Source organism: Verticillium nonalfalfae (genome assembly GCF_003724135.2).
Source record: "Verticillium nonalfalfae strain VnAa140/NRRL 66861 chromosome Unknown scaffold_78, whole genome shotgun sequence".
Classification (NCBI taxonomy): Eukaryota; Fungi; Ascomycota; class Sordariomycetes; order Glomerellales; family Plectosphaerellaceae; genus Verticillium; species Verticillium nonalfalfae.
The window spans coordinates 63,480-85,493 of NW_021167303.1; the positions used below are offsets into that span (position 1 = coordinate 63,480).

A 22,014-nucleotide genomic window follows, 5' to 3' on the forward strand; every position below is an offset into this window, starting at 1 on the left:
CTTTTTACCGACCGGCGGGCTACATGTGATGAACATGTGGGAAGTGATGCGCCATGGTCAGGTACCAGGTTAATTCAACCCACAACACAGGCATCCCTAATAAGGCATGCGTGACACTTCTGTCCTCCGACGCGTAAAGCCTGCTTGATCATGGACCCCTAGGCCATCTGATCCTCCGTCCCGAGGTCACAATGATTTACAAAGAGCGGGGAAGCGGAAGCTGTGGCACCCCTTGAGCTGAACCCCACTGACGCCAAGGGCCTCATGGTCAGTTCCTGTTCGGCGCTTCTTTTGACCCCGAGCCTCCCGACCGCCTAGTGAACTTTGGAACCCCGAGACCCTCCAAGACGTCACTCTGCGCGGGGCAGAATTGGAGAGCTTGGGAGAGCTATCAGCCGCTTTCGGGAGTCAGATTAGGGGACCGCATTGCCGTACTGCGACAATCAAAAGTCAAGCCCGCCCATCACGAAGCCTCCTTCTCACGAGGCCCAAGACTAATTAAAAGGCATTCAAAGCGACGGAGTATCTGAGATTTTCAAAAAGCGACAGAGTGCGACTGCCTCGCAACGACACTGAATCCAAGACTCGACCAACAAAACTGTTCCCAACACCATGCGAGCCACACAATGCGCGCTGCGCCCAAGAGTGCTGCTTAGGGCATCACTCGAGGTGAGACCAGCTGTTTGCCAGGTACGCAGTGCGAGGTTTGTTTGCGCGCAGTCGGCGAGGCCGCTACCCAGGAGGACGTTTGCGACGTCTTCAGCCATGTTCTCGGCCAAGGCGCCAGAGGTGAAGAGAGGCGGGTCGAAGCTGTTTGAGTCGGCGGATCATGCGGTCGCCGACATCAAGAGCGGGTCGACAATTCTCAGCTCTGGTTTCGGCCTTTGTGGTGTTGCCGGTACGTCTCATTCACCTCGTCATTCCAAGCTCTAATCGGCCTGCCTTTACCCTTCCCAAGACTTGTGCTCATTCTTTGCAATCAGAAACACTCATCACTGCCCTCCACCGCCGCGGCCCCGAATCCTTGCACTCCCTCACCGCCGTCTCCAACAATGCCGGCCAGGAAGGCAAGGGCGGCCTTTCGGTTCTCACCAAGGCGGGCCAGGTTAGCAGGCTGATCCTGTCTTTCCTCGGCAACAACAAGGCTTTGGAGAAGAAATATCTGACTGGTGAGATCGGCATCGAGCTGTGCCCACAAGGAACCCTCGCCGAGAGGATACGCGCGGCCGGTGCCGGTATCCCCGCCTTCTACACCCCAACGGGCGCTCACTCCCTGCTGCAGACGGGCGACATTCCTGTGCGGCTCGATGCCTCGGGCAAAGTGCTCGAACGAGGCAACGCTCGCGAGAGCCGAGAGTTTGGCGGCAAGACCTATCTCATGGAGAAGGCGCTCACGGGTGATGTGGCTATCCTGCGCGCCTGGAAGGCCGACGAGGCCGGCAACTGCGTCTTCCGGTACACGACCAAGGCCTTCGGTCCCATCATGGCCAAAGCCGCCACCCTGACCATTGTCGAGGCCGAGAACATTGTGCCTGCTGGCGCCATTGACCCCAACGACGTTGACCTCCCCGGCATCTATGTCGATCGCATTGTGCCGGCGACGGCCGAGAAGAACATTGAGATCCTCAAGACACAGGAGTCCCTCGCATCGCCCCCCGGTTCGCCATCCTCGACCTCCTCCTCAGCGAGCGCTGCCCAGACGCGCCGTGACCGCATCGCCAAGCGCGCGGCGAAAGAGCTCAAGGAGGGCTTTTATGTCAATCTTGGTGTCGGTCTGCCAACACTGGCGCCATCATTCCTTCCCCAGGGCGCCAAGGTCTGGCTGCAGTCGGAGAACGGCATCCTTGGCATGGGCCCTTACCCTGCTACGGCAGCCGACGCCGATGCCGATATCGTCAACGCTGGCAAGGAGACTGTCACGCTCGTTCCCGGCGCCGCAACGTTCGACAGCGCCGAGTCCTTCGGCATGATCCGCGGCGGACATGTCGATGTGTCGATCCTCGGCGCACTGCAGGTCAGCGCCTCGGGCGACCTGGCCAACTACATGATCCCCGGCAAGGTCATGAAGGGCATGGGTGGCGCAATGGATCTGGTCTCCAATCCTGAAGGCACCAAGATTGTCGTCGCTACCGAGCACGTAGCCAAGGATGGAAGTGCCAAGGTGGTTCAGAGCTGCAGCTTGCCGCTGACAGGTGCTAACGTTGTGAGCACCATCATCACGGACCTTGTGAGTACTTCCTGGTGATTATTCTTCCTTCTTTGAAAGATGACTAACGGTCTGCAGTGCGTGTTTGAAGTGGACCGGGAGGCCGGCACGTTGACGTTGACGGAGATCGCGCCGGGCGTTGAGCTTGAGGAGGTTCAGGCCAAGACGGATGCACAATTCACCGTGGCCAAGGATCTGAAGGTTATGGAGTAAGGTAGAAAGGAATATCTCTGTGTAGCATAGGCAGGTGTTGGTTGGCTGGGTCTTGGCTTTTTTGCCCAGGCGCAAAATGTTCTACTACTTAAATCTCCTCGTCCATGGTGTGAAGGTTTCAAGCGACGCAAACAACGCCCGCCCCTTGTGTGTCTCAGTGAAGGCTCTGCTTCGAACTCTGCTCTATCCCGAGAATGTCTTGAAAGAACCATTCATCAGGGCTATAGTGAAACGTTGGGCTGACCTTCTTTACCGATTCTAAATAGTTACGATTCGACGTTGCAGATGAGTCAAGATGTCTCAACGAAACCACTGACCATGTCAAGATGACCCGCTGTTGCCAGCGGAACCTGGATGAAGTGGAATCGTGACCTCAAATCATGAGCCCGCGAGCATGAATTATTGAGCGTTATAGTATGTCTACAGCTTCGCTCTCGCTGCAAAGTTCCCACCACCTAGCGCCTCCGATATGGAATCCACGCTCTTCAACAACCACTCGCTACCCTCATCTCCAGCCAACCACTCGGCACCCTCCACCTCTTCCTCGCCCGCCGCCTTGTAGCTGCCGTCCTCAATCGCCTTTCGCAGGCCGAAAACATGGCTCAGCACCTGTGGACCGACACCCGTCTGCGCCCTGAGGCACGCAATAGCGATAACGCTCGTCAGCACGCGCCCCGTTGCGGCGAGGTTTCCCCTCTTCTCAGCTGCCGGCTCAGACAGCAACGGTCCGTAGTGGCTGTTGAGAATGTGCACTGGTAGATCCGGGTGAGAGGTCGCCAGCTTCGTAACCAGCTTGTCTTCAAAGGGTGCGTATACGCTGTTCCAGAGGGCACGTCCACGGGGCCCTGTTGTCTCGTCAGGCGCGCGGCTCGGCTGCGTCTCGAGGCGCGACTTCACTTCGGCGGGAAGTACGGCGTGAAAGGCGTTGAGGCAGTTGATGGATCGGGGGATGCCGTTGAAGGAGATACACTTCAGGCCGACTTCGCGGATGAGCTCGGCAGTTCGTACGGCTGCGTCGCTGCTGCTGTTGTTATGAGCCGAGGAGGCTGTCGCCACCTCGTGGAGCACAGGCAGCGCATCGGGAGCATTGAGGGTGAATGTCGCAGCGGTCGACAGCACGACCCAAGGTTTGAGGCCGACGTTTCGCTTTGCGGCGTCGCTGGCGATGGCGCTGTAGACTTCGCGGATCCTTGCTGGAGCTGCGGTCGGATCGCCTCGCGCAAAAGGCGCGTTGATGAGAGCCTTGAGGCCGGGTGCGAGCTTCGACATGGTGGGGTCTTGTTTCTTCTGTTGTCGCTGTTGCTGTAGACGTTTGTCTCTATTGGCGGCGTGTTTTGCAGAATGCTCGGGGTCCATTGAGTCGAGAAATCAATTCGATGATGGCACTTTTGTTTGTTGGCGATCAATGCTGCCGTCCTGCCGAAGGTCGGATGGCAGAACAGCTACCGAGGATCGGGCCCCAAATGTGAATTCCGGCAGTCTGGGGACCCTTGGATGTGCCAGAGCCCCCCAATACTAACTGCGGGGGCCCGGACTGTACATTTGCTGTCCGGCGGGCAGCTCGGCGGAAGGTGTGTATACTGAAGGCCAAGGTTTTGTCGGCCACGCATCAACCTCCGAGAAGTGTCTGAACTGTTACATGCGTGAGGGGCCAGATCTGGGGTATAATGCGGAGACCCTGGGAAAGGCCTGGTGCATGCAAGTTAACTCAAGCTTGATCGGACGATATTGATTTCGTCGAGTGCTGCATCTTCGCCCGTTCTGCACTTATATCGCTGCTCAGCGAACAGCTACAGCAACTCAAAAACGCATGGCTTCTGTGATCTGAACTGATCCCCCCATATCGCTGTGCTCGCTCCTTTTATCTTGATACCCCTTCCTTCATTCTTGCCATGTCGTCTTCAACAAAGCAAAATGAGCCATTTTGGCTTGGGTGAGTTTCCGCCTAACCCGGGTTTGAATAACCTCATGCTGACGATTCTTCGAGCGGTGCTGCCGCTTCCATGGCCGTGTGCTTCAGTGAGTTTCCTACTCACCACCATCTCAAAGCATTGGCTGAACAACTTAGCCCACCCACTGGACCAGACCAAATAGTGAGGTCCAACCAGCCATGCCATAGAACCGTGTTTGGTCAGCTAATACGTCTAGTCGGATGCAAGTCCTCAAGTCAAGAAACTCCATGTTCCGCGCCATGTACCGATTCGCATCCCGAGACGGTTAGTGCTATACTTTCTCTTGATACGTGGTCGAACGGATGGTTGACGTCGGAAGGCATTCCATCCCTTTGGTCCGGTCTCTCAGCATCTATCGTGCGACAGTCCATGTACTCCACAGCAAGATTCGGCCTGTACAACAAGCTTGCCGCCCGGGCACAGAGCTGGACGGGACAGCAAAAGCTGTCAGCGGCCTGGACGATTGCCTGCGCTGGCGCTGCGGGCGGCCTGGCCGGTCTCATTGGAAACCCGGCAGAAGTAGTCCTCGTTCGAATGTGCGCAGACGGCGCGAAGGCGCCTGCCGAACGTTTCGCGTACGCAAACGCCTTGGCGGGGTTCTACCGCATAGGAAGAGACGAGGGCCTGGCGACATTTGCGCGTGGCATGTCTGCGAATGTTGTGCGAAGCATCCTGATGAGTAAGTGCGAGGCAAACACCACTACTGCGAGCTTTTGGCTAACCAATGTAGATGTTGGACAGATCGCAACGTATGTTCTATCGCACGCAAACTCAAGGCTGGACATCCGCTAATGTTTGTCCAGATATTCCACGGCGAAGCACTACCTCCTGGCGAGCGGCGGCCTCAAAGACGATATTCGAACACATACTCTCGCCTCATTTCTTGCAGGCACTGTCGCCACCACAATCTGCGCACCCGCGGATGTGCTCAAGAGCAGGATCCAGAGTGCGTCCGCTGCTGGCTCAGGTGGCAACGTCAGTAAACTCTCTTCTACCACATGTTCTGGCCAAGCTGACCGATGATCCCTGTAGCCCGTTGTCCAGATCATCCGCACAAGCTTGAGGGAGGAAGGTCCCCGCTTCCTCATGAAAGGCTGGACGCCGGCGTGGCTGCGGCTTACGTGAGTCTCCGAACAACAGCATGATATGGCCATATACTGACAGCTGTAGACCAAACACTATTCTGACGTTCGTATTCATGGAACAGCTGAGGATACTCACACAGTGGAATTTTGTTCCTGCAGGCGGTGCTGCAATGAAGATTTAAGTGTTTCCATACAGAGCCTTTAGTAGTCACGTATCTTGCGACGCCTGTTTAGTAATTGAAACCTGGCAGATTTGGCCAGTTGAGGCCTTCAAAATTGTCCATGTCTTCCCATGAGAGGTTGGCACCTGCTGGGTCGAATGCGTTGTGCGGCTGATTGAGGATCTCAATGATCTGCTCATCAGACATGGTCGAGAACTGCAAGGTCTCCGGCCACAACTGTGACTGTGATGGCGGTTGCGGATAGCCCGGCTGTGCTTCCGCTGGTCCGAGGGCCGCCAGACTCTGGTCACTGCTTGCTGGAATAGTGGCGAAGCCGAACTGGGCAGCCCCCAGTGTCTCGGCGGCGGGTTGCAAGTGCGCCACCGAGTGCTCTTCAGCCGCAGTAGCAGCCTTTCTGGTGAGGCCTCGCAGATATTTGCCGTAAAGTGTAGATAACCCGTTGCGGTGTTTCGTTTTGTTGCCGACGCGCTCGAGGACGCACGCTGTCTGTTCGATGAGATTTCGGACACTCGGGGCCAGGTTAGAGCTTCCACTGGCGTATGCGCTCAGCGTGAGAGCGAAGCATGCTGCAAACGCAATCATGATACACGTGTTGTTCGGCATCGACTGAAGCCTAGCTTCGCCCTGGATGGCTACCCGTAGAACCGTCAATGCCGATGACATGCCAGCCGTACGGAAGAACTGGCGTACTTCGATGGGAGCTGTCGGGTGGTTGATGACGCCGCTGTAGATGGATAACCGTGTATGAGTGACGAGAATTTCAACATAAGGTGGCAGTTTTCGCTCCGGTCCAGATCCAATAGATAAACCCCAGTCTGTATTCCATTGATCAAAAAAGCGTTCGATCGCGCCTTGAATGGATTGGGCGATGAGAGATCCATCCGAGAACGTGTTTTGTGATCCATCACACATTGCCCGGACTGTCGCGAAGATACTATCCAAGTCACGGCGCAGAACAGCCATGGAAACCAGATGTCCGTCGGCAGGGTCAGCAATATCTGACCTATGCCAATTGTCACAGTCCCGCAAAGACCGCGTAATGGGAACTGTGAAGCTTCGTCCGCGAGCCAGAGACATGCCACGTTCAAGCACAAACAACGCAATCCAGCATCGTTCTCGCCGTCGAAGTAATCTTCTGCCCATGGTTGACGCTGGATCAACGTTGCCGAGTCCGTCAATAGCCATGGCGGTACGGGGATCTACGCAGTCGCCGCGAGCGACCGCTGCTGCGGAACCGAGCATGTCCGTTGAAACGAGTAGCTTGTGTACGGAGAGGTCTATTGCAATGGTCATTGCCATGGAAACGTACCAGCAGGTCTCGTCGTCTGTGCTATGCTGACCTGGGAACATCCATGGGACATTAACCATAAATGCCAGCACGATTTCAACCGATTTATGTCCTTTGATAATGACTCTGTGCGCCAGGCTCTTGGCGTGAGTAGATAGTCGCTTCGACAGCGCAGCATCCTGTGGTCTGAAGAGCGCTGAGGAAGCCATAATTGATGTGGTCAGAAACGCAGACCGGGCCCTTGTGAATGACACTGTGTTTATGACAGGATCAAGTCCCCATCGGGTGTGGGCGAGGTTCTTGTGGAAACTTGGAACTTCCTATTAGCAAGAAGAGAATGTTCTCCGTCAATATCCGCACTCACTAGGTAAATAGATCTTCGGCTTCCGCCTCTGTCACGAGACCCATGCTGATCGGGTCAATTTCGTCGCCAACGTCGAGGTTGACACGCACAGACGTGAAAAACGACTGTATCTCAGTATCCTCGTCGGGTTGTTCAGGCTGCAGCTTCTTCCGGCCGCTCTTGGTGACCTGCCCAGGCGAAGGGCCGCCAGGAGTCGGAGACAGCTGGAGGTTGGACGCCCGAGCAAGCAGCTGGAGAGGGTTTTCGGCATCGTCAATCGTCAGACTGCCTTCTCTGTGCTGTGCAACGTACGCATTGCTATCAGGGGTGTCCTCCGTCTCATCATCTTCATCCGTTGAAAGATCATCGCCGCCATCTACAGTTTCACGACGTTGCAACCTTGTCGTACTGGAGCTCACGGATGGATGATCTTTCGTTTCAACGAGCAGATTTTGAAGGTCGAACAGAGCCCTACTGTCCTCATCGTTCTGCTCGCCTGACTTGACGCGCTTCAGAGCCTGTTCGATCTGAAAGAGGGCTTTCTCCAAGCCTTTGCGCTTGCTGTCTATTGTTAGCAACCGTCTCTGAGGGGGGCATAGTGCAGACAGTCACACTTCTTAATGCCCTTTTGCCGTCCAGCATGGAAAGTGGGACGAATACATTCAGCATTGAGCTGCACACATCTCTTGCATTTGGCTTGATCCTTGGACCAATCGCATTTAATCTTGCTTTTGCGACAGACCAAACAGGCAGCCTGCTTGGGCCGCTGAGCGTCCTCCATGACGCAAAGGGTTTCGGCGAAGATGACCAAGGGCGGGGTCAATGATTGGGCATACGTGGAATGAAGTTGAGGACTGGGTCACTATCGGATACGTTGATGAAAAGATGCTTCCGCCACGTCGAGTGCAGTAATGGAGATGTTGCCTGCATGCCTCGCAGGTCTTGAGGCTCTCGCAAGGCCACCCGCAGATTCCCTCGATCGAGTGAAGAGCGCCGTCGGGATTGTAACCCGCAGAATGAGGTCGGTTGGTGATCCACGGAAAGTCAACCCCCACGGTCGTATCCAATGAACAAGCGGTCACCTACTTAGTCAGCAGTCAAGTGAGTGTCAGGACATTCAGTCGGTGAGTGGTCGGTGAAACGACTAGTCGACGAGTCAGGACCATTCGTCTACCTGTCGTACCGTGTACAAGTAGGTCCAGGCTCAGCCCTAGCCATGTTCAACGGCGTGATCGTGGGTGGCCACTGGGGACGATGTGACCTTCGCTGTGCTCCGAGAAGATCATCTCGCCGGATCAGCATTGCCAGCATTGCCAGCATCACCAGCTTGGTGGGACTCCTCATCGGAATGGGAGCCGATCGTCTTGAGACTCATTCAAGCTGTTCTCAAACACCCTGGAGCCTAAGGCCCCATTTCCCATCAATCAGCCATGCATTCGCCGAACCGATGATCACACAACACAGGCATCACATCTACGATACTGCCCTACAACGCACGAGCAGGGCCGAATCGACAGCCTAGCTCCGCCGGACTGGACTCACAGACACGCAGGCTCGCGCTACCCCGCTCTCCGGGACGCGCCCGTCACGCCAGTATCAAGATGGGAAATGAATCAACAAAGTTCGGCGCGTCTCGTCTGCAAGAACCCCGCGTCTCGTCACACCACCAATGCAAGTTGACGCGTTCCAGTCCTTCCTAGCGCTCATTGCGACGTTCTCAGACCCGAAGCTGCCTTGTTGAGGGTCAGATCAAAGCTCTGTTGAGATTCTGAAGAGATTATGCGCACATCACATATGTAGGTCCCACGAGCATGGCGCCAAAAGGGCCTCCTCCCGGGCCGCAGACGGTGGGCGCCGCCGGCGGACTAGTTTCGCTTCTCTTCTCCTTTGTCCCGTCATCGGGAGCTCATTGTCCTTCTCCAAGGTTGTGGAACTCACGCGAACACAATCGAGATCCGATCTTCGACGTCTCCCCTCATCCGAAATTTTCTTTGCTTCCTCCTAGCTGAGCGAGCCTGTCTTCAGCTCCTCTTCTGGGATCAAGCTACCGCAGCATCGGGCTCTGGCGGGCGGAGACGTCTAGATGGTAGCGAGATGACCTCGGAGCCACATCCCATGGAGGTGTCGTTATCCACCGCCCCATGGTGTCATCGTCAGCTACAGAGATGGCAGTCTGGAAGCCGTAAACGGTCGACCTACAGTAGCTTGGCCTGTTGCGTATTTTTCCAAGCACTGCCTGTAGCACAAGGTACAATTTTGGACTGTAACTTACGATTGGCACGAGATGTGCCAGAGCCGTCCATGTTGTAGGCACGACCCGAGCAACAGCCCTGTATTCATAGCCCTGCACGCCGGCGGTCAGGCCCGTCGAGTCAGACAGGCGCATCGTGGGATTGTCTATCCTGAGTTCACTACCTTTGTCGTGACTCCGCACGAGGGTTGCATCACGATCGCAAACTTTTCTCTCAATGATCATCGCCGGCACCAAGCGATCCCAGCGCGGCCAACTCAGAATCTGACATGCATCCGCTCCGCCCGTTAATCCCGCCTCAGGATGGACGGGCAATGGCAAGGTTAGCCCCGCAAAGCCCTGTAGTCCTTAGGCGAACAATCTGGCCAGCCTGTATGTCCGGGCCATTGAGAACTTGACTTCAGATGAACGAGCCCCGCTGTCGGCCGGGTTAATCAAGCTGTGACGCCTGCTTTGCACCGATCGAAGTCTCCGCAAATGAAGATGAAGTCATAGTCATGCTCGTCGCCACTTCAACTGTGCACCCGTGGACCGTTTGTTTCTTGCTTGACCTGGGGTTGCTGCTCGGCTCAGCGTAGCGTGTAGCCTATTAACATCGCGAAGAAAGGGACATGAAGAGCTGTTGCAAATTTGTGGTTTGAGCTCAGGCCATGCATCACCTTCTTCACCGTCCTCGGTGGCTGATTTGGGTCCAGGTGAGACACGCCGTCGCCTCGTGGCCCCCTTGTTAGCAGCTGGAATGCTGTGGTGACAGCCGCTGGACAGGGCTCGGCGGATTGACAGTTCGATCATCGGAACAATAGGTGCTGACAGCCAAAGCCCGCTGTCTGGACAGGAAGTGGAACGGCTCATCTTCATGTCGGTAAGCAAAAGCCTTCGGGTTGCCCGTCGAAGATGCCCTGCATCTTGAGCCAGAAAGAACCAGATTTTATTCCGCCCTCATTTAACAAACGATATCTGCTCTAACCTAGGTCTGTGTCGTGGCAGGGCCTCTACTTGGATTCTACCACCCACGTGTCGCCAAATGATTACCCAGCCGCCAGTCTTTACAAAATGCCTGTTTGTACGCGAATTCAGTTTATGATTTCGCCAGGGGACTCATTTGGAGGCCTAAAACGATGTGTCGCAGCCCTAGTCCATAGGTTCAACGGATCGCCGAGTGATCGAAAGGAAATCATACTGCTCATGTGAAATCACACCCTCCATTTCGGAGCGGCAAAAAAATTCAAGGATGACGCGGGAGCCCCTGAGGAGAAGAGGCAAAGCGTCAGGTACAAGGTCCTGATTGGTCGCGGAGCCACGTAGCTGAGCCGCCGCTCAGGGGTTGAGGGTGTGGAAATAAGTAGGCACTACTCTAGATTAACGCTTGGCGGACTCTGCGTCTGATTGTGTGTTTTGTGGGCGAAGCGTTGGTGGCCTGTGGGTATCGACAGCCCCTGAGGTGTTAGAACTTAGCATTGCCAGCCTGTGAATTTGTTAATTCAACCTGAAAAGCGCGTTAAAGGCACTATGGCTTGCGATTGAGTGGTGCAGCCGGGGGCGCATATCGAGATGAAGGCGAAGCGACCTGTGTCAACATCAAATAGGCCTGTGTCAGTAGGCTGCGCACCATTGTCATTTTGAGGTCCAGCAGCTCGGTTCCGTGGGTCCCGCGACGCTGAGGCCATCACGGCCCGTCAGTCTGGCGCCCAGGCCACCTTGTCGATGTTCTCGGTCTTCGCCTTCGGCCACAAGCTACCGCCATGGTGTCATGGCTATGGATACCGCGACAGGTCTTGCTTTGCGTGAACCCCAGAACGAAAAAGGAGTCGATGACGCCTGTCTCGTCTCATCTCAACGGCTCAAGGGACGATAGCCAAAAGGAAAGTGAGGAGCGATATGGATGAGACGTGACTCACCACTGAGTCTAGTCCGCCGACCGCCGTCTCATCAACCATGCGGCTCGAGTCAGGCCCTTCAAAGTGAAGTCCTCAAAGCGAAATCGAGCGGGGAAGCTGTCGCCATATTTCATTTGTGTGGTCGATTCGTCGACGACCAAGCTGGGTGGCGATCCAATTGAACATTGACTAGAGCAAACGATGCCGCCTGTCTAGCACGCCCAGTGACACTTGCGCACTATCTGGTGCTCTGAGCGCACTGTATCGCAGCCATTGGAACACCCCGGTGCAACCCTGTGAAAGGCCCCCCAGCGCTTGCCCGATGGCCCTCAGTAGGAAAGTCGGAGTGCCGAGGGGATCGCCGTGAGCCAAGCATATTGCAGCGGGCATCTGACGGGGAGGAGTAGCCCGACGAAGTATCAGAGAAGCTGAACTCAATCTGGCGAATCTGGCGTCGACTCCGGAGCCTGCTCATTCATGATGTTGCAACATGCTGCCGCGACAAAAATGGTTGGTTACAATGCCAAGTGAGTCTTGAGATGGAAAACAAGGAAAACCGCCGCATTCTGGATCTAGAGGCTCAGTCACGGCATCCTCGTGCCAAAAGGGGCACATATTCTTTTGTATCGAGCTCTGCTTCACGCCAATCAACCGTCTTGCGGTGAGCTCGACCAGGTTACTCGTGTCTCGACATGTCTTGCTTGCTCATGTGCCCTGATTCAAATGATCGATCAGACAGACAAGGCAACAGAGCGTGTGACAGGGATGGCGGACGGCTGCTCACACTCCGTCTTGCGTAGGACAAGTTCATCTCAGTGTGTTCAATCGTAAATGGGAGCTTTTCGTTTGCCGGCGCGGCCGTGGAATGCTGAGGGCGCCCGGTGCTCAGTGTCCCTTCTCGACAGCAACGAGTAAAATGACGGTGCCCAACAGACGGTCCTTGGCTTAGTACGTTCACTGAGAATGATGATCATCCAAAAAGGATGCTCTTCGAGGCGGAAGTCACGACGTAAGGAAGACAGCACCGCCTCGCCGCTGGTGCTCTTCATTTCTACCTATCTAGGTAGGTAGGTCGGTACCTTGATCAGACAACCACCTTCCCAAGTAAATGTGCCTCCTAGTTGAACACTGCCGTCCACTGCCGTCCACCGCCGGCAGGTGCTGGCCAGGGGCATGCACCACTGCCGGAGGAAGGAGACCCACCCAAGTGCCTGCCTTGACACCATAATCTCAGACTGATCATGGTGCCACCTACCTTAGGGCCTCAGGTACCTCATTACATGTCTACCTTGAGGTACCGAGGTATCGAGGTACTCTACCTAAGATAGGTGCTCTAAGGTGACTCCAGCCAGCAAGCAGTCAACTCGTTGATGGGGGATTGGTTTGTCTTGATGGCTGAGCTTCGCCATCGAGCGAGAGATGACGGTATGGTGTGCTCGAGAATGTCGGTCTTCTACTCTCCCCGCAAACCTCTCTGAAGCTTGCGGCGCGCGTTCCATTCAGGAACTCAGAGCCATGACATGACCCTTTTCACCCTCACAGCTAACTAACCCCATTCTGCTGGCACGCCCCAGAAAGCCGGATACCTGCCCACGCTAGACAACCCGCCTACAATCACCCAATTGTGGCAGGCAGGCGAGTGCGACCCCACATAACCTTACATTCCGCGGCGCTTGCCCCTGTCGCGTTCCAGGAACCACCCCTGAACGCCTTCTCAACGCTGAACACGCCCCCAGGGGCAGGCCCCTGGATACCCCCTGACGCCAATGAACAAGGTACCGTCAAGTGCTACCAAGCTGGAGGGGACGCCCTAAGGAAGAGCACGTTGGAGGTGGGATACCCTCCCTTGCTGTTTTGCCCCGGCCTTTCTTTTCTTCTGCTTCGTCGCTCGGAGTCCCAATTTCTTCTGGTTCCGCCGCCTGGACCTCTTGTCGTCCGCCCTCGCTCACAGTCTGTGCCCCGTCGACCCATCTCTCATCCTGTCAGGTCAAACGCCTCCAGCTTCAGACTTCCGTTCATTCTTTTTTCCCTTCGAGCATTCTCCTTCTCACACTTCAGCAGACCGAGTCGTTGCTTGTCCACTATTTGCGCCTTCGACGTTGCGAGTCAACGACGACGGACCCCCGAACACGATCATAGCCAGGCACAAGGCTGCTCCCCTCTTTTCAAACCGATCGGCTTTGGCGTTTGCATCTCGCCTTGCATCTGCTCCACCAAGGCCCCCCTGCTGCCAAACGAACAACCTGCCGACGCACCATCGACGCCCATAACCACGACGACATCTGCCTTCGACTGTCCGCAGCCCCTTCTTTGACACGAAAAGCTCGCCCCTCGACGTTGTCACACGCCACTCTCGCCTTCTCGCTACTTACAGCGACCAACGCCCATTTCCAGTCGCCTTTGCAGCTACTTCCAAATCACAGCGTACTGCCACAGGCTGACCAGACAGAAACAATCGAGTTATCTGTACCGCACCACAAACTGCCCTCGTTCACGGGAGTCGACCACGAGCACTATCTCACGCGCATCCATCTTGGTTTCGGCAAGCAGCAGTAGTCTGCTCGTCACCCCTGCTCGTGCACCGCCAGCGACTAGACGAAGGGAAGCTTGGACAATCAGTACAACGGTCGAAACGTTGACAATCGACTGATCTCTTCGTGCTGAAACTCTCCTCACACGGGCCAGTTATCAGCCTTTCGCAGCCAGGTACGTTCCCAACGATTATCTCCGCAATCTGGCACAGCGGTCTTAAGAAAGGCCAACCCCTCTATTGCCCCTTGTGCCATGACTTGTCATCGATCGGACAGTGCAACCAGCAATTGATGCTACTTGTGCTCATTCTGCAGCATTGCACTCTCTCCGAGTCTTCTTGACATGGGATCCTCACCACAAGCCATTTACTGACTCGCTGGTTTAGCTTCATAGTTCGAGACAGCCTCCGTCGGATCACCCGCTGGTCGACACAAATCTGCTGTGACGTCCAATCGCCCGTTCTCACTTTCTGTATGGAACCCCTTTGAGAACAACGCTCACCCAACTTTTCTCCTCTACAACTTTTGGCCCCATAATCGAGGTGGTCACGACGTCCATGCACAATACCATTTGATACCAAAGCACCGACAACACCATGAATCGGTTCCGCACGAAGAAGAAGACGAAGGAAGAGGCACCGCCTCGCGTCTCACACGACTCAGACTCGTCTGCGCCCTTCAGACTTTTCGGCAAGAATAAGAAGACAACAGAAGAGGAACCCAAGAAAGAGATCGACCTCGCTACGGCACTCCCTTCGAGTGATGACTTCCGAACCAGTCTGCTGATGACAGGCTTGTCAGCACGTTTTTCCATGTTAAAGGAGCAAGATGATCCAACCTCCAAGATTGGAAAGGCTAGCGACGATAGCGTGTTGTTTCCCAAACGGCAATCCAGAATGCTGGACTTCGGTTTCGGCCCGGGCTTGGGTGATATTGCAGAGGTTGAGTCCATTAGGGGCAAGGCACCGTTTGCTCGCATGGACTCTTTCCACTCATCTGAAGGCTCGACGTCTGGCAGCATCATGGATCGGGCTAAACCCGTTGACGGCAACAACCTATTTGGCGGACGTCAGAAGATCTACAAGCTCCCCAGTGGTGGAGCGTCTACGAAAAACCTCGATGGCGGCATGTCGGGCCGAGCACTTTACGGTGACGATGTGGCCATGTCATCCTTCCAACGCTGGAGACAAAGCGAGAAGGATAGGCAACCGTCAGCAGATGAGCGCCAGGACCAAGTCAACCTCAGCATCGATATCCCTCGAGCCGAGTCTCCGCCTGCGGCAGACGTCCACCGCAAACGTGAGACCAACTCTAGCATGTCCTCTGCTCCTTCAGTCGGCCGTAACTCGACAGCCGCCACGTCCGTCACTTCCCAGCCCAACGCCATGTCCAAAGACTGGCAGTCAACGGGGGCGTCCAGCCACTCATCAGCTGCCACGCCTGCATTAGAGCGAAGCGTAACGAGGACGCGGCGTCTTTACGAGACAGGGTTGCTGAACGATCTCCACGAACAACAAAACTCCGCTCTATCGAGAATGGACACTCTCTCCCGCCAAAGGAACTTGGGTTCTCGCACACCCGACATGTCAAACGCCCCTTCGCCTACGACTGGACTATTCACAGATCGTTTTGGCGACCGCAAGCTTTTGGCTAAGGCCAGTGCACCTAACCTGCGTTCGATGAGCCCACCGATGACCACGTCGTCAATGGGCACTCTGGATTTCGGGACCCGCGTCCCCAGTATTCCCGAATCGAAGACAGCCTTTGGCAATAACGTTGCTGCTCCCCTGAGCCCTCCAATCAGCGAGACCGAGGAACGGAGTCCACTCAACATTCAGCCGAACGACCTAGGCAAGGCCACTTCCATGGGTGTATTCAACAAGCCTGGTCAGCAGTATGACGAGACGAAGTACGCGCAGAAGCAAATCCAGCTTCAACAAGGGCGTGAGACCCCGACGGAGAGATACCGTACTGGTTCCTCTGCCTCTCGGACGAATGGGAGTCGGTCGCGATCACGTTCATCCTCTTCTGCTCAACGTGCACCGTTCGAGAAGACGGAACCTGCTTTGCAAACAGAGCCAACTGTGCAAGAGGAGGCTGCGTTTAATGGAACCTTCCTCGATACTGAAGATGATCAACCTCTGCGTCCTCGTCCATCGCAGTCTTCTACATCTTCTCGAGGTACTCGGCAGCGTCCGTCCGATCAGGATCATCCTGCGCTTCGTGAATCTGCGCTTCCCACACCTCTATCACTCGCTTCGATGTCAGGTGGACCCTCACCGATATCCGAACGTCCAAGCCTCTCTGCTTCTCACTCTCACCAAAGCTCTCCTGACGATTCTCCCACCTTGGGCCCAACGACGGGCCTGAGCGGAATAGTGCGCCAGCACCTGCGGTCAGATAGTGATGCATCATCCATCTATGGAGGTCCTGTTTCAAGCTCTCTCAATGCTCCAAAAAGCATGTATGGGCAGTACGATCCCAACGGCATGTCCGACCTGAGCATCTCCTCCAATCCATGGGACTCACAATCTCCCGATTGGCAGTCTTCGTACTTTGACAGCAGCCAATCAAAACTCGACAGCAGGATCAACACGATCGAGGAGCGCCCCAAGCAGGAACGGGGGGAAGACGCTATGCCTGCGCCATCTGATGCTAAGCTACGTTCGGAAACCAGGCACGCTGAAGAGAAAGAAGACGACTTTGCTCGTCATCTAGCAGATGGCGCAAGACGCGTTCGTGAAAGGTTGACATCCTATGTCGAGTCGGACAGTCGCTCTGTATCACCGCAACCTTCTGAACGTGAGCCGATGCCATCGCGGTCGAACCCACTCCACCTTCTCATCTCAAAGTCGAGCCGTGGCTCCCTCGTCGACCGCAGCCGAGAGCGTGAACAAGTTCCGCCACCACCCAAGGTCAACAAGATGCTCGGTATTGGTGCATCCACCATGAGTAGCTCCCCGAGTCCAAGCAAGCGGAGTTTCGACTTTGAAAGCAAGGACCCCCTTTCTCCCATGGAAGAGGAGCCGGAAAAAGCATCGCCTTCGAAGCAGGAGCAGCAGCAGTCTATCGATGAAACAGCGGCATCAACGCCACAGTCAGCGTGTAAGGAAGTTCAAGAAGTGGAAGAAGACAAGGAAGAAGGGATGCACGCAGGGCTCCGTGCGTTCAGGCAGGCGCGGAGAGAACTTCAGAAGCTCAAGGAAACCGAAACACAGCAACGACATCAGTTACCTTCCGGGCCGCCGCCCATGCCACCCTCAGCGCCAGCCCCGCGCCCAGTCACGAATCGTGAGCGACCGCAAGGACATCGATCCCCATCCCGTGAACGCAGGCCGCCTCCTGTTGCTTACCAGCCCCGTCCCAGTCAGGAATCATCATATGGTGGTGGAACGCCTCAATCTTCGCGCCCGTCGTCAAGGACCGAACGGGATCGGAGCGGGTCTGAAAACAGCAACGGTAGCCGGTCTCAAAGCCGCCCAGCCAGGCTCAGAAATACGTCAGCCCCCCATGAAGGCCTGGCTCCTGGCACCAACGGTGGCTCACCCCGTGCCATGCTCCGGTCGCCAGGCCTCCCAGGTACTGACATCCGACACTCCCCCATTATGCCCCCACGCGGACATCCGCCCTCTGCGCCGCCGTCAGGTCCACTTCCTGGGCCTCCTCCTGGGCACTTTGATCGATCTATCTCAGGCAACCTACGTGTCCAGCCCCAGCATCGTGGCGGCTACGACTCGAGCCAGGCATCGCCGGTCTCGCCCATGGCGCCCATGCCGTCACCTCTCATGAACCCAAGCGCCCAAGCTCCCCCAGTTCAACTTCCGCGACGACCATCGGCACCTCCCACGCCCAACCTCGAAGGCGGCGGCTTCCACAAGCTGGATGAATCGACCAAGAGAGCGGTGAGAAAGCGGGACATTTCGGAGCCGACCTTCGTTTCTAGCACGTCACGCGTGCCTACTGTCAACCTCCCAGAGGAGGCCAGATCTCGCAGCGGCTCTCGCAGTGGCACGAGATCTCGGTCCGGCAGTCTGCTCGCGACAGCGTCGACGCCGAATCTTCACGCTCTTGCCAATAATCCAGCACATGCGCCACCTCTGCCCCCTATCAACCCCAAGCGACGCAACATGCTCGGGTTCCGAGGTGGGCGCAAGGCAGAAGATGAGATGGCTGGTGACAGCCCCCAGATGCCGTTTGCGCCTCACCATGCTATTCATCTCCAAAACGATGGCAACAGTGCCTTCTCCATCAGCGATGAGGACGAGGGCGGCGCCCGTGACCGCCGAAGGCTCCGCAAAGCAACGAGCGAAGCCAACGGTATGAACGTACGGGCGCGCCAAACACATTACAACGCGCCACCCATGCCGAATCGCTCTCCCATGCCTGGTGGCATGATCTAATGACACGTTCACCCTGTCTTGTTATTATGTTATATTGCGACTTCCTTTCGATGCGACACACGCACCGGCGGGTCGTGGGTAGCGATCATGACTATATGAGCCCGAAACACTTCTTAAGCCTGCACTTATCGGGCTGTACACCATATTCTTCCCTCAGCGCCTTGTCCGCTTTGAAGGTTGACTTCAATATCCATTTCTTCTCTTACTCATTCGGTCGATGAACCTCTATTATTTTCTCTTTTGTTCCACAACACCAAAAGCACCATAATGGTGGATGACCTGGAGTCTGACCCGCCAAAGGAGGTTTCATTTGGGGATCGGGGTGTTTGTGCGGCTTTGCTATTCGATTATACCAGGAAGTCTTATATATTGCGGCGATTCAGAGAGGGACATGGACGCTCGTGCCTGGTTGGATTGGAGAGGAAAATATACCACAACTAGAACGTATTGAAAGCAATTAACAAGTTGAACAAACCTGACCTCCGTGTGTTGGTGAGATGTTGGCTTTCGGCCCGTAATGCCGAGTGCGTAAGACGGCCCTTCGGTTCTCCCACGCTGTTGCCTTCCCCGCTCCTGGCCGGCTACTTGGCCGGCTACCTGGCCCTGCGTAATATTTTACCTGCCTACTACACATGCGATTGATTCGTAAAAGGCTTCAATTCGTGTCATCCTGAATCATTTCTCCCATCGCTGCCAGACCCACGGCCCTACCATCTCGACCTGGACTGGAACAGCGCTGCCACTCGACAGTGCACTTCGCCCAGATAGACTCCACCCACTTGTACTACCCTGCTCCATTCCGATGGCTTTCATCCGTCTTTATCAGCCAGAGGACTTTGACGCCGCGGCGGACATCGTGCGAATTCTCCTCTCACGTTGTGAATATCATATACTGAATGACAACAGTGTCGTGCCACGCTCCCCCCGTCATTGAGCCCGTTCCCTCACGCCTTGCGCCTGGCCCCCTACATCTGGACCCACCCTTATACGCTGCTGTCGTCCTCGACGTGCTACGTTCTTGACGATGGCAATGGGAGGGCAGTCGGCTACTGCATCGGATGTCCCGACGTGAAGGCCTTCGGGGCGGTGTATGGACGATACGTCAAAGAGGTGCTTGAGCCTTCGACAGAGGTCGAGGCACCGCGGTCTAGGGATTTCAGGGAGCCGTGGGCCATCAATGGGGAGGTGAATGAGCAGGCCCTGCTGCAGCTCGCGCATGATTTTGACATGGCTGTTCTTCAGGGCAAGGAGATCTTGTGGGAAACGCACCGGGCCACAATGCACATTGACCTGCTGGAGGAGTGGCAGGCCAAAGGGTGGGGGAGGAAGCTGGTCGAGGCATTCGTGGAGAGCCTCAGAGAACAGAAAGGCTATGAGCAGGGCATCCACATTGGGATTGCTGGCGACAACGGCAAGGTCGTTGCGTTTTACGAGAAAGTTGGGTTCCGGCTGCAGCCGGGCGGGGAGAAGTGGGGGGGGTTTTGGATGCTGAAGGACCTCGAGTGAGAGAGCCTTGTGCATGGCTGTACCGGAGACGTGCCAGTTAACTTTCAAGACGCCGGTCATTTACTGTGGGCGTGATTCCTTGTTCAAAGATGCGATCCGTCAATTTAAGGATGAAGGTTATCGAGACATGGGCCCGAGGCCCTCTCCCTGCGGAACCGTCATGCCGTGGTTGCCCTTGTAAGGAGATACCTCCGCTGGCTTCCATCCCCATCTATCGAGCAGGCCCTCGTCCTCCAGTTTGAACACCTCGACCTTGAGCGGCCTACAGCACTTGATCATCTCCTTCTCGCTATCGGCGCCGAATCCCCACAGCGATAGATCACCGCCGGGACAGGTGCTCATGGCCATGAGCACGTCAACCTCGGCCAAGAATTCGATTGAGTCGCCCTTCTCCGCCGGGCAGGGGTTCATGAAGTACCGCCCTTGTTCGTCGAGCCCTGTCACCTGGAATAGGTTGATCACATCGTGGACGTCCCGCTCCTGAAGACCGTGGGGTGCCACAGCCCTGACAAGGTTGGAGTGGCAGTGGAAGTCGTAAGAGTCGGTACCGCCGGTAAGGACCGAGTTGATATACGGGTCACATCGGGTGCCGAGGAGGTCATGGACTCGACCGCCGTGGGCATCTCTTCCGTGCCAGGCGAGCGAGTCGGAGATGATGGTCAGCAGTGGACGCATGTATGGCAGCGTGGACCACAGACGATCGTGGGTTGTGAGGTGAGTGGAGTGAAGCTGACGGGTGCGGGAGGCCCAGAAGCGCTCTCGCGGGTTTCCAGCATGCCAAATATTCAGGTCCGCTGACGAGAGTCAGCCCAAGGTCGCGAGGAAGAGCTAGATGTGTACGTCAATGGGGTGGGTGACTTGCCGACTTGAGGTCCTTCGGGGGTACTGATGCGGACAACGGAGCCAGCCTTGGCGGTCCAGGCCTGGCCGGAGCGGATAGGAAGGGTAAATTCCTCTGTGAGAATCCGAGGGGCGGATGCAATGGCGTTGTAGAGGTCCTTGTCGACTGCCAAAGGCGACCCAGCTTTTGGCAGATAGGCCGGCACTGGTGGGGGAGCCGGTTTGAGCGCGGCAAGACGCTCTGCTGCGGAGAGGCTGTGTTGCGACATGGCGGTTGAACAATGAAATGCTAGATTCAAAGGAAAGAATATAGTTGGGAGAATAAAGCTCTCTACGATGATGTGAATAAAGATGACTTCGGTGAAGCACTCCCTTAGCACGTATTTGGGACCCCGCATCGGAACGACGTCGGAGGATGCAACCGACATCTCCACCTGACGGGAAATGCTTCAGATCCCGATTAGCAGCCAGACTATCTTGTCCTTGAACCACTTGAATCTGCGAATCTCAACCTCTATCAGATGCATTTTTAGTTCTATCCATTAATTCATTGCACCATGTGACCTGAAAGAAAGTTCCCTGTTTTGTCTAACAAATGAAACACGAAGCACGAAAGTGATGTCCGAAGCGTTTCACTGATCCATCTCACCGCACTTTAGCAAGAATCTGGCTCTGTCTTCTATATGCTACACGGACTTACGAGCCAGGAGCAACGACAGAAGCACCGCATGAATCAAGAGGATCAGGAGATTCAAACAGGCAAGGTAGTCCGGCGTGAGCCATCGCAAAGTTCTTCGCCTTGGCACCCAGCCGCTTTCCAAGTCATAGCCAGGATGATTAGTCGGCCAACGTCCGAAATCGACCTCATAATCGAGACGGTCATTGTTATTGCTATTCCATGTGGATAACTCAATGTAAGACTGATCACGGTATTCATCATGCCTACTGCGTTGTAGGTTTTGCCTTGCCCGATCGCGTCCTGGACAAATGCTTGAGACTATTTGTTGAAGCTTGCCCACTCGTGCTAATCTTTCATCAAGCTGCTCAGGAGTGCCCCCGCGCGGGGTTGATCGACTGTTAGCACGCCTCAAGCTATCAGGAGCCTGCATGTTTGGGGGCGTGACGAGCGGCACGTCTTCAAAGGCAGCATCCATATCCGATGGGATACAAGTTGTGGGGATTGTCTCATTAAAATACTGACCATTGTGAGAGTTGGCGCTTGGTGAAGTATCTGCAGGACTTTCTGTAGCAAGGTCGTGCGATCTTCTGGGAGTAGTGGTGGCAGACCCAACCACGTGAGCCGTATTGATCAGGTTCTCTCTCAATTCGAAAGCGCTGAA

General features: G+C 55.6%; 7 protein-coding genes across 7 annotated transcripts; 4 read left to right on the forward strand and 3 right to left on the reverse strand.

Moving 5' to 3' along the window:
• Window positions 1-765: 765 nt before the first annotated feature.
• D7B24_008552 (uncharacterized protein) lies at window positions 766-2,419 on the forward strand (the record flags this gene model as incomplete). The annotated part of the gene is made up of 3 exons (XM_028642638.1): window positions 766-898; window positions 984-2,227; window positions 2,285-2,419. 3 exons carry the CDS (start codon window positions 766-768, stop codon window positions 2,417-2,419), a joined length of 1,512 nt encoding a protein of 503 aa, XP_028493572.1.
• A 420-nt stretch (window positions 2,420-2,839) lies between these two features.
• D7B24_008553 (uncharacterized protein) lies at window positions 2,840-3,775 on the reverse strand (the record flags this gene model as incomplete). Its single annotated transcript, XM_028642639.1, has 1 exon — window positions 2,840-3,775. One exon carries the CDS (start codon window positions 3,773-3,775, stop codon window positions 2,840-2,842), a length of 936 nt encoding a protein of 311 aa, XP_028493573.1.
• A 536-nt stretch (window positions 3,776-4,311) lies between these two features.
• Window positions 4,312-5,638, forward strand: D7B24_008554 (uncharacterized protein; the record flags this gene model as incomplete). The annotated part of the gene is made up of 9 exons (XM_028642640.1): window positions 4,312-4,352; window positions 4,407-4,438; window positions 4,488-4,512; window positions 4,568-4,635; window positions 4,691-5,050; window positions 5,102-5,132; window positions 5,175-5,346; window positions 5,404-5,492; window positions 5,542-5,638. The coding sequence occupies 9 exons, from the start codon at window positions 4,312-4,314 to the stop codon at window positions 5,636-5,638; spliced, it is 915 nt and encodes a 304-aa protein (XP_028493574.1).
• A 48-nt stretch (window positions 5,639-5,686) lies between these two features.
• On the reverse strand, window positions 5,687-8,050 carry D7B24_008555 (uncharacterized protein; the record flags this gene model as incomplete). Its single annotated transcript, XM_028642641.1, has 3 exons — window positions 5,687-7,235; window positions 7,291-7,830; window positions 7,884-8,050. 3 exons carry the CDS (start codon window positions 8,048-8,050, stop codon window positions 5,687-5,689), a joined length of 2,256 nt encoding a protein of 751 aa, XP_028493575.1.
• Window positions 8,051-14,524: 6,474 nt separating this feature from the next.
• Window positions 14,525-18,328, forward strand: D7B24_008556 (uncharacterized protein; the record flags this gene model as incomplete). The annotated part of the gene is made up of 1 exon (XM_028642642.1): window positions 14,525-18,328. The coding sequence occupies one exon, from the start codon at window positions 14,525-14,527 to the stop codon at window positions 18,326-18,328; it is 3,804 nt and encodes a 1,267-aa protein (XP_028493576.1).
• Window positions 18,329-19,130: 802 nt separating this feature from the next.
• On the forward strand, window positions 19,131-19,834 carry D7B24_008557 (uncharacterized protein; the record flags this gene model as incomplete). The annotated part of the gene is made up of 2 exons (XM_028642643.1): window positions 19,131-19,184; window positions 19,235-19,834. 2 exons carry the CDS (start codon window positions 19,131-19,133, stop codon window positions 19,832-19,834), a joined length of 654 nt encoding a protein of 217 aa, XP_028493577.1.
• Window positions 19,835-19,951: 117 nt separating this feature from the next.
• On the reverse strand, window positions 19,952-20,943 carry D7B24_008558 (uncharacterized protein; the record flags this gene model as incomplete). The annotated part of the gene is made up of 2 exons (XM_028642644.1): window positions 19,952-20,628; window positions 20,721-20,943. The coding sequence occupies 2 exons, from the start codon at window positions 20,941-20,943 to the stop codon at window positions 19,952-19,954; spliced, it is 900 nt and encodes a 299-aa protein (XP_028493578.1).
• Between the last annotated feature and the right edge of the window lie 1,071 nt (window positions 20,944-22,014).